Here is an 11,320-nt window from a genome sequence, read left to right as displayed (position 1 = left end):
TGATTAAAAAGCGACGGGCACACTTTGGCATGCCCCTCAAAATTTCTGCGGAATTTTCTAGTTATTATTATTGTATTTTATTTAATGACTAGGTGCAGAAGCTGTTGGACTGATGTTAACCACCAATTTGATTTTTTCTCTTGTTAGATATGTTTTAATTTTTTTGATACAACTTGTGATGGTCTTTGAATGTTTGTGTGTATTTACTTTACTTTTCTAAACATGTATATCCGCTATTTACATTAAAGACTATTTATATAGATTACTGTGAATTTGTGTGAAATACCACTATACAATCACACTCAACTCACCTCCTTTTCCTTTTTTTCCCCCCCAGTTTGTAACTGTGGAGCACAAGGTGCTGGACTGATATTAGCTTCCAACTTCACTTTTTCTCTTGTTAAAATAAATAGAGTAAGCTTAAGTGTGTCTGTGGTGAAATCAACCTACTGGATCTGAAACAAATAAAGTAGAACTATGTGAACAATTGGAACACTTTCCAATTTGATGATTTTGTCTGTTCCGAAAGCCAGAGAAAAGTGTTGTATGGTTGTTTCAAGCAGCTGACAAGTAGCAACAAGTAGATAAGTTGAAATTTAATGCACTATCAAAACTGACCATAAATTAATTAAAAACTCAAACTGCAAATTATTTCAAACATTTATTAAATGTGTCAGAGCTTTTCCTAACCGTTTTAGATGCAAAAATAGCGTAATGTTTTAAATATCATTCATTAAACTACGACTGTATAACCATGGGAACAGGTTAGCATACCCTGCCCTACCGTTACTGACGACCACAGCTCCAGCGTCCTCTTCACCAGCTGGTGTTTCTCGCTGGTTGGCGGCATCGTCACCCCTTCTTTGACGAGGTATTTAAATATGAGGTCACGGTGAACCTTTCTCCTTCTGAGAAGCTCCTCTCCACTTTTGGAGAAACTCAGAATTGTTTCCATAGCCTCTGTATGAAAAATTAAAAATGTGTAAACAAACAGCACATAAACATTTATGTTTTTGTTTTCTCTGATGTTTTCGCATGCTGGTGTTTTAAGTAAATGTATACAATGATTACCCAAGTTTGTGACATTTTTAAGATCATTGTTAAAAATTTGAAGAGACTTAGGAATAATCGAGCAAGAGTATTCCTTTTTAGACTGAAGTCTTACCTGTCACGTTTTCCACAACAATCATCTTATTTGTAACCGTGTCACTAAGTGACCTTAAGTCGACATCTGTCATCGAGCTCAATATCTTTTTAAAGCCAACACGCTCCGTTTCTGAAAGCCCAGACATGATCACAAAACAAAATTTTGGGCTTTTCGCCCTTATGTGCACTGCTTGGAAATGCGTCCGTACAGAAACATTTACTTATGCGTAACTGTTCCTCCCATAACAAATATTTTTATTGTAGTGCTGGTGTTTTTAATTTTTTAGTTAATTTTGTCCTATGTTTATACCCCCGGTGTAATTATTACTTCAAATTTTGCTTCACGTGTTCATACGAATCCCTGTTGTGTATACATGATTGCTGTACCGTGTTGTTTTTCAAAACACTGCAGTAGGAATCCGAGTTCAAGTAAATGCGTCATGAAGGATAATTTGCGTTCCTTTTTGCTTGTCGAAATTTTAGCATTTCCCATCTTAATAGTGTGTGTTCTTTTCAAATTTAACATATATAGGCGTTATGACAAGAAATTTGGAACCCTATATTAGGCCTAACTAATTTATATGACTGCAAAGTAAATTATATCATATTGATGCCGTGCACTGACAATCATGGTCAAACGTAAAAGGAAAAGTACAAAAATTCCAAATTTACAATGAGCATTTGAAGGTATCATCAGAAGACAGGCGAAATGAGGAAGGACAAATCTGGAACGTCCGGTCCGTTTTGGAACCGTTGCCATATTGTTACCATATTATGAGTGTCACTTTTTTTTTTTAGATTTAAAGAGTATCGGATAGTAAGCCTCTTACAAGATCTTGGTGACATTGTGGATATCTTTTTTTGTATTTCATTTTCCATTAAAAACTTCTTCTTCTTCTTCTTCTTCTTCTTCTTCTTCTTCTTCTTATTCTTCTTCTTCTTATTATTATTATTATTATTATTATTATTATTATTATTATTATGACTATTATGATGACTATTATTATTATTATTGACTTCTGTCAGCAAAAGTTGAACGAAAACGTCGCCTTTTTTCCATGATTACATTGGTTATTTGTGAGAACATGCCACTTGTAATATGGCGAACACGCCGACGTACTGTTTTCACTTGGCAATGAAGCCAATGCGGCGTCTGCTCGGGAACTAGCAAGCAAAAAGCCTGCGGAAAGGGCGATGCGCCGTCAGCGTCTTAATTTGAGCTGCAAATACTTATTATTTAGTTTGGTTTAGCTAACGTTGTTTAATAAGGATTAATCGTAAAATTTTATATCATACTTCTGTGTTGACCATAGCAGGGAAACCAAGAAAGGTAATGTACTTCTATCGTTAACTAATAAGTCATACGCTTGTTATTCAATAATTTAACTCAGCAATAAGAAAATATGTACAATGATCGGAAACTAACATTTTCATTTTGTATCTGTTGATTTTGCAGGTTATATACTAACGTTACCGCAATGTAAACAGCATTTAGGGAATTTAATTTAAAGGCGCGTTTTATTTGAATATAAAATATGTTTTCATCTGTTATATATTTTCTAGATAAACTGTTTATTTTATTTAAAGCTCGGTCATTAGAGAGTTAGCGGTCAATGTTGTTGCATAAAAACTTACATTCCAAAAAAAAAAAAAAAACGTTTTGAGAACATGCGTTTGGTAGTGGTTCAGTACTGGACACGGGACCCCATTTACACAGTCGAATCATCATAAAGAGCCTGCGTTCAACTTTTGTTAGTTTAAGTAACAATGAACCTAAAAATAACTTTGTGACATGTTTTCCACACAGAAATGTCCAAAAATAGGGAGTAAAAACCTTGTCAATGATTTGTCAGAAACCGTTCTTTGCGTAGGAGTTTGTCCTGTTTTGTTATCCATTAAATAAGTTAGTAAATTATTCATCGGCTTGCCTATGTCTCACACAGGATATTGCACATCTGTACACAGGTTGAGCAAATTACCTTTGACGCACTAGCGTGGTAAACACCATGCCCTACACAGCTTACACAGCTTCGTACAGTGATGGAAGGGAGAACGTTTTTCGAGCTGAATTGGACAGGTGGCCATATTAACGCTCTGTACCCACAATAAAAAGTGGTGGCAGCATCATGCTGGTTTCTTTTCTTGAGCAAATACAGGAAACTGGTGGGAGTTGAGCTGTTTTGCAAAGAAATAAAGCTGCTAGAGACATACTACAAAAGCCTTACTGCTGTCATAGCAGGAAAAGATGGTTTCACAAAGTACTGATTTGGGAGCTGAATTTATATGCTCAAAAAACTGTTGAAAATCTATATTTCAATTTCCATCCAGATCAGAATGCTGCTTTTTGTGGTCTATTTAACACACATGCAAAAAAAAAAAAAAAAAAAAACATAAAAAAAAAAAATGTTTTGAAGTTTTTGCTTGTAATGTGGAAAACTCTTACAAAAATATCGTGTAGCATGCTTTTGCCAGGCACTGTAGATAGCATGCAGAGAACAAAGCTTCAAGGAGATTATATAGGATTAAGGATTATGAATCCACCTTCCTAAACCAAAGATTGTAATTTATTTAGGACCAGATGTGTATGCAGTATGTGACGTATATAAAGAGACCCTTAGTCATTTAAAGATGAATACCTCTTGTGTTGTCCTATCTTACTCAGTGTAGTTCAACTATAAAATATAAGTAAGATAAAAGTAACTTTGCACTGATTTGATATATTTAAATCTTCTTATTTCTGCTGCAGATGGAGGGTTTTAAGAGCAGTGCTCTTGGCCGTGTAACGGTATACTCTATCCAGGGATGTCCACATTGTGTACAGGCTAAAGCTACCCTCAGGTCTTTGGGCATACCAGTATGTGAAGTGGATGTTGGCCTTCATTCAGAGCTAAGAGTGAAACTGAAGGAGCTTACAGGACGCAGCACCGTACCTCAAATCTTCTTTAATAGCGTCCATGTTGGGGGTAACGACGATCTCCAAAAACTGGTAAGTAGAACAGATATCTATTGAGTCTAGATCTAATTCTATGATCCCGAGAATTGCTCTTTTTTTGAAGAAAGAACATACATAAGTCCAACTTGGGTCACTTGTTGTGTTTTACAATCACAGGCTACTGAGGAGCTTCAAAGACTGGTGACTCTGGTTAAAGAAGAGCCTCTTTCAGCAAATGCTCCACCGTTACCGGAAAGCAATCCATTTGAGGCTCCAGATGGGGAAATTGATGGACGTAAGCAATTTACTATGAATATATTTGGTGTTTTTGGGATTATTGTTTAACCAAAACAGCATTCTGTTCCAATATTGTTTTTTTTTTTTTTTTTTTTGTTTTTTGTTTTTTCCTTAATGCTTGGTGTGTTGAAATATTGATACACAATGCTTTCATATTTTTTTCAGAACTGTAAGGAATAAGTTAAGTACCAAAATCTGTGTCAGGTTTGTAAAAGCAAATGGATAACTGTCTCAGGAAACAGATTTTGCTGAGTCACCTCTGTTTGAGGATGAGTCTAAATCAGTCAGTAGTTATGAAATAGCGCGAACTGATGGGAAGGACATGGTGGTATTTTTACGTAACAGCAGCAGTGTTTGTGTGAGGGCTTTTTTTTTTCGAGGCCAGACTCGGCTGTGCTTGTTAGCAGTGACACAGGATATTTGATCCTATAAATGAGGCCTGCAGCACCTGGCTGCTGTAGGGGAGCCATTTAAATCTTTGAATTGGGTATCCGACAGCGTAAATAGTCTTTTCATTATGGCGCCACCAGCAACGTTACTCAGATAAATGAAGCTTCCTTCCTTTGGGATTTAAGTTTGCATTCCTAATTACTATGCTAATGCATTTTATGAAATTGCTTTTTTGAATTTCTCTTTGTCATCTAAGTTTTTTTTTTTTTTTTTTTAAACCAAAAACACAATAAATACGACAAATTCTGATGATGTGTTTTCCACCTGACACTAAGCTTAGATTGCACAGGAGCCTTCACTCCTTGTAATGTATAGCTTCAGACATCTGTTTCTGTGTGTTTTGTAAGTGGCTTTGGGATGTTGCTATTCACAGAACTCAGAGGTGAGAGAGATGAGTTTGCAGACTTGGTAGAGGACCTGAAGCATGCTGGTGTGATTGGCACTCAGAGGAGGGGGCTGACCTTATACAAAAACAGCTTCTCAGGCGTTCAGCTGGTTGACTGGCTGCAAACAAAAGAGGGCATGGGTAAGTTGGGCAACAGAGATTTCTGACGCGCAACATGAAAACGACGAACTTCAAGTCGAAACACTTGTTTAAGTCAAGCTCTTCACCGTGGACATGTCTGTGCTAGACAGGGCCGAGGCCTGTAATACGGGCCAGGCACTGCTGCAGAAGAAGTTCATGGTCAGTGTGGGAAGGAGGGGAGAGAAGGATGGGTGTTTTGGAGAAGGAAAAGAAACCATGGACACACTATACAGGCTGCTGGAAGATGACCTTCATTCACCTCTGAATGGAGGACAGACAGCCGCCTATGCTCCGAAACAGGGTAGGTCAGGAGAGATGACCGGGATCCAGGCATACACGCTTTGCTTTCTGAGTTGGTGCAGATTCAGATGACTAACTCTCAACTTTTCTCTAATGCTTTGTCTTTTGCTGCTGGCTTTGGTGTGTGATCCTTTTGGGTTCATTTAGGTTTGTGCGCTATGCATTGTATGTTTGGGATGGTGAAAGTTAAAGCAGGGGTTGCTGACGCATCTAATATCGACTTGCCGGAGAAATGAGTCAGTTAGTCAGCTGTGAGATGTTTTTCATGAAGCACCTCAAAATATGCGCCGCTGTGGAACAAATTTATATTCTGTCACTCAATTAAAACCCAGCTGTAAGAGGTTTTAGCAAAATTACTACAACAGAAAAAGTAACAGGCACTAACAACTCGAGTTGTTGAAACTATATAAACAGTACACTTATTATGAGCATGATACACTGAGCAGGCTTTTCTCTTTATATTTTGACTGATCCAGTTATTTTATGCTAAAGACTTATGATTTAGAAACACAAATCAGCTGCAGGATGTTTGACAGAGGTATTAGTTTGAAGTCTAACAAAAAAAGAAGGAGGATTATCCACATTTACACATCAAACAGAAGTCTTTTCAAACCTCTGTCTTGTGTATTTGCTCTGCTTGCTCAATTATTGAAAAATGATGTTTGCATTAATCCTATTTGTTTTAATAAATCATAATTTTGCTGGTGGTGGTGGTGGTGCCATGCATTGTTTTGGTTTCTGTGCTGCTTTGTATTTATTCATGTATTTGACTGTTGCATGTTTAACCAATGAGTGTCTTTTAATGTTCTGCACAGAAAAGTTCTTACTCATGGTGTTGGATGTTTTATTTTCTAATAATCTAATTTGTGCCACACAAAGCCTCGCACGACACCAATTGAAAGTTTTTGTGAAACATGAAGTGTATCCTCTATACAGTGAACTTTTTTGTTATGCTACAGTTTAAGTAAAATTAAAAAAAGTTTTTGCAGTGCATATTTTTCGAATGTTTCCATCAAAACACTTGCTAACTTTACATCTAGTATACGGTACATTTGAACAGTCTCGTTCTTTCTGCCTTCCAGCTGCTGAGCTTTCGTTGCTTTTACGAGAGTTGATTCTGAAGTTGTTCTCGGAGCATCTCTCTGCTGATGGCAAGGTAATGTTCTCAGTGCTCTAGTGTATATGTTTCATTTCTTTACATTGCCTGTTTATAAATATATATATATATATATTTTCTTTTTTTTTGCAAAAAATTGCATTTGTCCTCTGTGTTGCTCTTGCTTCTACAGTGTGTGGATTATAAAGGGATGTCTGTGGACCCAGCATTTGAACGTTACTGTGAGCTGGCCATTCAGCTCCAGAGGGTGGAGTTGCTCTCACTGAGCCGGGAGGAGAAGCTGGCCTTCTTCATCAACATCTATAACGCCTTAGTTATCCATGGCTACCTGCGCCTGGGGGCCCCTACCAACATGTGGCAGAGATACAAAGTAGGATTACAAAGAAGATGTGCCTCAAAAGCTCCACTGCTATATAGATTTTCTTTATGCAGTGTTTATTCATCCTGGGCTTTGCTAGTTCCTTCCCACTACACACAATGCACAGTTTTTTTTTTCTTTTTTTTTTTTTTTTTGAAGCATCAGCATCTCAGGCTTTTCCACTCTCTACACTATATGTAATGTTTACATTTTACATTTTTCCTTAGATACACAAATATTGTAGTTGGCTATTTTCACATGATATCACATTTTCACATTTCCTTATATTTCATGCAAGTGTAAATTAATTTGCTTCTGTTTATGTTTTGTAGTTTTTCAACTATGTTAGCTACCTTATTGGAGGTGAAGTCTTCACTTTACAAGACATTGAAAATGGCGTCCTTCGAGGGAACAGAAAGGGAATTGCACAGCTCCGAAAGCCCTTCTCCAAAACGGATCCTCGACTCCAGGTCTCCACACTCACTCACCATCAAAAGCCAGTTTCTTAGCTTCATCAGTGTAACTAAATAGCACTCCTTCTGTCATCCACTAGGTGGCGCTTCCAGATGCTGAGCCCCTGATTCACTTTGCTTTGAACTGTGGTGCAAAGGGCTGCCCCCCGATTAAAACCTACACACCTCAGGTACGTAGATGTCAGCTCTTGCTGGTGTCCTACAGCGTGCAGTGATCTGTATTCGTTCTGCGGAACGATGCTGGCAGTAAAAGGACACATTTCTGATTCGAACACAGGACATAGACAGCCAGCTCCTCACCGCGGCCGAAGCCTTTCTGGAGAACGACGATGCCTGTATGGTTGATTCTGGCAAAAACGAAGTGTGTCTTAGTCAGATATTTAAGTGGTATAAGGCTGACTTTGGAGGCACAGATGAAAAGGTACATTTAAATGCTTTACAGACACATCTTCTGTTTTCGTTATTTATTTTTTTTCACGTTCACCTTCTCTTACAGCTGCTGAAGTGGGTGCTGGATCATATGGGTGACTCTCCAAAGAAGACCAGCCTGCAGGATGTCCTTTCTGCTGGGAAAACTAAAGTCAGCTTCCTCCCTTACGACTGGAGCTCCAACAGCGCCCACTGAGCGTCCCCACTCTGTGGTTTTACGGCTTCTCATTTTGTCTGCTCAGCTATGCGTGCTTGAATCCACCAGGGATGGAAGTTTGCACCAAAATAAGATGCTAACATTTTAGCTGTAAGGACACATTTGCACTGCACATCTGATGCATACTTACATAGAACCCAAGTTCTTGCTTGAGGGTTTTACCGATAGTTCTCACCCTTGATTATAGATGTCATATAATTTTATGCAGCACATTACAATGTGTGGGTTAACTAAAAATTTGCAGACTCAATCCTTTGTACTCCAGCAGGTTCATTATTAGCTTAAATAGCACAATACACATTTTATTTTACTAGCTTAATTATAGAACAAGTGTTACCTGTCTGCATCAGCAACTCAGGAGTAAAATATTACAGCTACGATGAGTCCAGTCTAACACTTTCCACATTCATCATGTGGTCCATTTAATTCAAATCGACAAGCCATATCCAACAACAGTCTTTATATTTGCAGAAGTTATGTTGTAAATGTAGCAGATTTAAGTTGATCAAACCTTGTTCTGCATTTTAATGCTACAGATATCTCAAGAGTAAAAGAAGTAAATACTTTTAATACTGATTCTAATGTGTGTATCAAATGAAGGATACCAGTATTTTTAGACTTGCTTTAAACAACTTGATTTATGAACTATGGCAGATGCTGCTGTCAGTTGACTTGCAGCAAAATGTTGTTGTTTTTTTTTTTTTTTTATACCTGTTTCCGGAAGTACCGGTTCGTTCAATCATTAATCAAAAGTTAGAATTTCAAAATTCAGTGTTTGGAAAACCAAATAGAAGCTCTCCGAAGTATCTCCCAGTTCAAACTAGAAAACTAGAAAACGGCTGTCACCACACAATGTCAAAGTCGCAGGAATCTCCTTTTACTGTGAATGCTTGGAATGGATGTTATTAGCTTGTGCTGCTGATGGAAGCTAGCATCTTAACAATTAGCAAGTCACTCTTCTTCACTGGACTTTCCGGCTTGCAGCTAGAGCACACTCAGATGTAGTGTAACGTTATTCCCAGATCCGACTTAAGCAGCGAGTTGAACACAACATAAGTTTCTTCTTCTTATCATACATGCCTTGATGACCTTCCCCCTTGATCCAGGTCTTCCGTTGAAAATTGTAAAAGAGCTACTATTTTTTTTTTTTTTTTTTTTACTAAAATAAAAAAACTTTAGTAAAAAAAAAAAAAAGTTGGAATGCACTCTGACACTTTGCATGCGGATTGCTAACTTTCTACGCGGTTGAGACATGTTTACTATTTTTCCACAGATGATTCGGTGTTGTCCTACACGCAAACATTTAGCTGTTTTTCTCTGTAAATTTTTGCTGAAACGAAGGCAAAGTCAGTATAATCTCACCAAGAAATTTTCATTACTTAATGAGATGTGTTTGTACTTTAATTTAATGTGTGCATTTTAGATTTATTTTCAGTGATTTAACTTATTTAGGTATTTATTCTACAAAATTGCAATCCCGGCATTTAATGTAATTTTTACCCACCGTATAATGTTTCCCTCTTTGTTTTGTTTTCTGTTTTTTTTTTTCTTCACTTTGTTATAATTATTTTGCAATTGGATGCCTATACAGTTGTGTTCAAAATAATAGCATCTTCAAAAAGGTAAAGTTTAAAATTCTGAGAATATTTTTAGTCAATGCACACAAATGCATAGAAGATACTTCACATTGTATTAAAAAAAATAAAAATAAATAAATATCACCAAAAACACAAATGTGTCAGTCAACAGAAAGGACAAAATTACATTTTTATGTCTTAAGTCTGATATTTACTGTATGAATGAAATAATATCACCGTGCTGCCCTTTGTCCCTAAATAAAGCCCAGTTGTTTGCATTCTTTTATTGATTAAACTTCACAATCTTTTCAATTACTGATTCACTTACAATGAATCAGCAGGATGTTTGTCATGATTGCAGAATCTGTTTATTTTTATTACTTCACTTCGCCCACTGGTAAATAATTTTCCATGGAGAAATCGGCTTTCTTCCAAACGCAGTGATCAATTTGGTTGGTGACGCTGGGCTATTTATTTTGAACACAACTCTACATACGTTAAGTTTTCTGATATAATTTATTCCTTCATTTAATTTTCCTCAGGTAGACCAAAGCTCAAACTGTATCTGGGCTCTTTATTTTCAGTGCAATGAATGCTGCTTGTGTTGAAGATTTTAAACTGGCTTGTTTTGTCTGCAATACAGAGAATAATTGATTTTTTTTTTTTTTTAATAACAGTATGCACACCCAAAGAAAATGGTTATTTTTGCATGTTATAAATCTGGAATGCCTTTATTGCATGGGATAACGGAAACCCCTCGAACCTTGAATGTTGGCCTGCAGCCGAACTGCTTGTCTGCTTTGTTCAATGCCTGTCAACTCACCCTGAAGGGTCTGAAACTGAATTGTGTTGATCTGATCTCGCATTGAACCAGTCATTACCCATCAGCACGAGTCATTATCATGCTGATGGATAGATCATGTTTGAGAATTCAGTTCAATAAATGAAACTGAGCAGGAAGCCTAGAGGGACAAAGAGGATCTCTGGCTTGCTCCGTAATCAGGTGACTGAGGTTACAGGCTGCAACAAAGCAGAAGAAAATGTTTGCAAAGAAAATAAGACAATGTGTGTTTTTCCTTGCATTGATGTTTTTTTTTTTGTATATCTTTAAATTACCTCATTTACCAGGACAATGATGCAAAAAATATTTTTAATAAATGATCCCAATGTAAAAAAAAATAAAAATTATTTCATACCCTTTCTGAGGGATTAACAATCAAGCAATATGTTAAACAGTAAATATGCAATGCTGAATTAAAAATGTATTTATAAATGTTATCTGACTTTTTCCATCCATCCATCCATTTTCTGAACACCCTTGTCCCTCAGTGGGGTCGGGAGGGGTGCTGGTGCCTCTCCAGCTAACGTTCCGGGCGAGAGGCGGGGTACACCCTGGACAGGTCGCCAGTCTGTCGCAGTATCTGACTTTTTCATTTTATATAATTTACTCTGAGGTAAATTTAATAATTAAAAAAAAAAGTTTTGTGATTTAATATTT

The 11,320-nt window shown here is 37.0% G+C and overlaps 2 protein-coding genes across 3 annotated transcripts; one reads left to right on the top strand and one right to left on the bottom strand.

Annotated features, from left to right (window-relative positions):
- Positions 1 to 333: 333 nt before the first annotated feature.
- Positions 334 to 1,500, bottom strand: LOC106938085 (uncharacterized protein C3orf38 homolog). The gene is made up of 2 exons (XM_015019914.1): positions 1,166 to 1,500; positions 334 to 960 (listed from the first exon to the last, which is right to left on the bottom strand). Exons 1-2 carry the CDS (start codon positions 1,290 to 1,292, stop codon positions 734 to 736), a joined length of 354 nt encoding a protein of 117 aa, XP_014875400.1. The 5' UTR covers positions 1,293 to 1,500; the 3' UTR covers positions 334 to 733.
- Positions 1,501 to 2,277: 777 nt separating this feature from the next.
- LOC106938088 (uncharacterized) lies at positions 2,278 to 11,100 on the top strand. Of its 2 annotated transcripts, XM_015019919.1 has the most exons (11): positions 2,278 to 2,476; positions 3,893 to 4,132; positions 4,256 to 4,373; positions 5,199 to 5,351; positions 5,458 to 5,652; positions 6,734 to 6,807; positions 6,941 to 7,138; positions 7,459 to 7,596; positions 7,680 to 7,769; positions 7,877 to 8,020; positions 8,096 to 11,100. In XM_015019919.1, exons 2-11 carry the CDS (start codon positions 3,893 to 3,895, stop codon positions 8,222 to 8,224), a joined length of 1,479 nt encoding a protein of 492 aa, XP_014875405.1. In that variant the 5' UTR covers positions 2,278 to 2,476; the 3' UTR covers positions 8,225 to 11,100. The 2 variants fall into 2 exon arrangements, with proteins under 2 accessions (XP_014875405.1, XP_014875406.1); XM_015019920.1 differs by lacking the exon at positions 5,458 to 5,652 and having other exon boundaries at positions 2,281 to 2,476.
- The last annotated feature ends 220 nt before the right edge of the window (positions 11,101 to 11,320 follow it).

Source organism: Poecilia latipinna, unplaced genomic scaffold, assembly GCF_001443285.1.
Source record: "Poecilia latipinna isolate Pla-1442-1.1 unplaced genomic scaffold, P_latipinna-1.0 Scaffold2506, whole genome shotgun sequence".
NCBI lineage: Eukaryota > Metazoa > Chordata > Actinopteri > Cyprinodontiformes > Poeciliidae > Poecilia > Poecilia latipinna.
The sequence above is the reverse complement of the archived record's forward strand: the minus strand, read 5'-3'. Positions and strand labels throughout refer to the sequence as shown.

Bases quoted from the DNA above. Each gene is read 5' to 3' on its own strand.
- LOC106938088 (XM_015019919.1), top strand. From the start codon at position 3,893: ATGGAGGGTTTTAAGAGCAGTGCTCTTGGCCGTGTAACGGTATACTCT. The intron at 4,374-5,198 runs GTAAGCAATTTA...TGCTATTCACAG, and splicing joins AGATGGGGAAATTGATGGAC to AACTCAGAGGTGAGAGAGAT. The intron at 8,021-8,095 runs GTACATTTAAAT...CTTCTCTTACAG, and splicing joins TTGGAGGCACAGATGAAAAG to CTGCTGAAGTGGGTGCTGGA.
- LOC106938085 (XM_015019914.1), bottom strand. From the start codon at position 1,292: ATGTCTGGGCTTTCAGAAACGGAGCGTGTTGGCTTTAAAAAGATATTG. The intron at 961-1,165 runs GTAAGACTTCAG...TTTTTCATACAG, and splicing joins TGTTGTGGAAAACGTGACAG to AGGCTATGGAAACAATTCTG.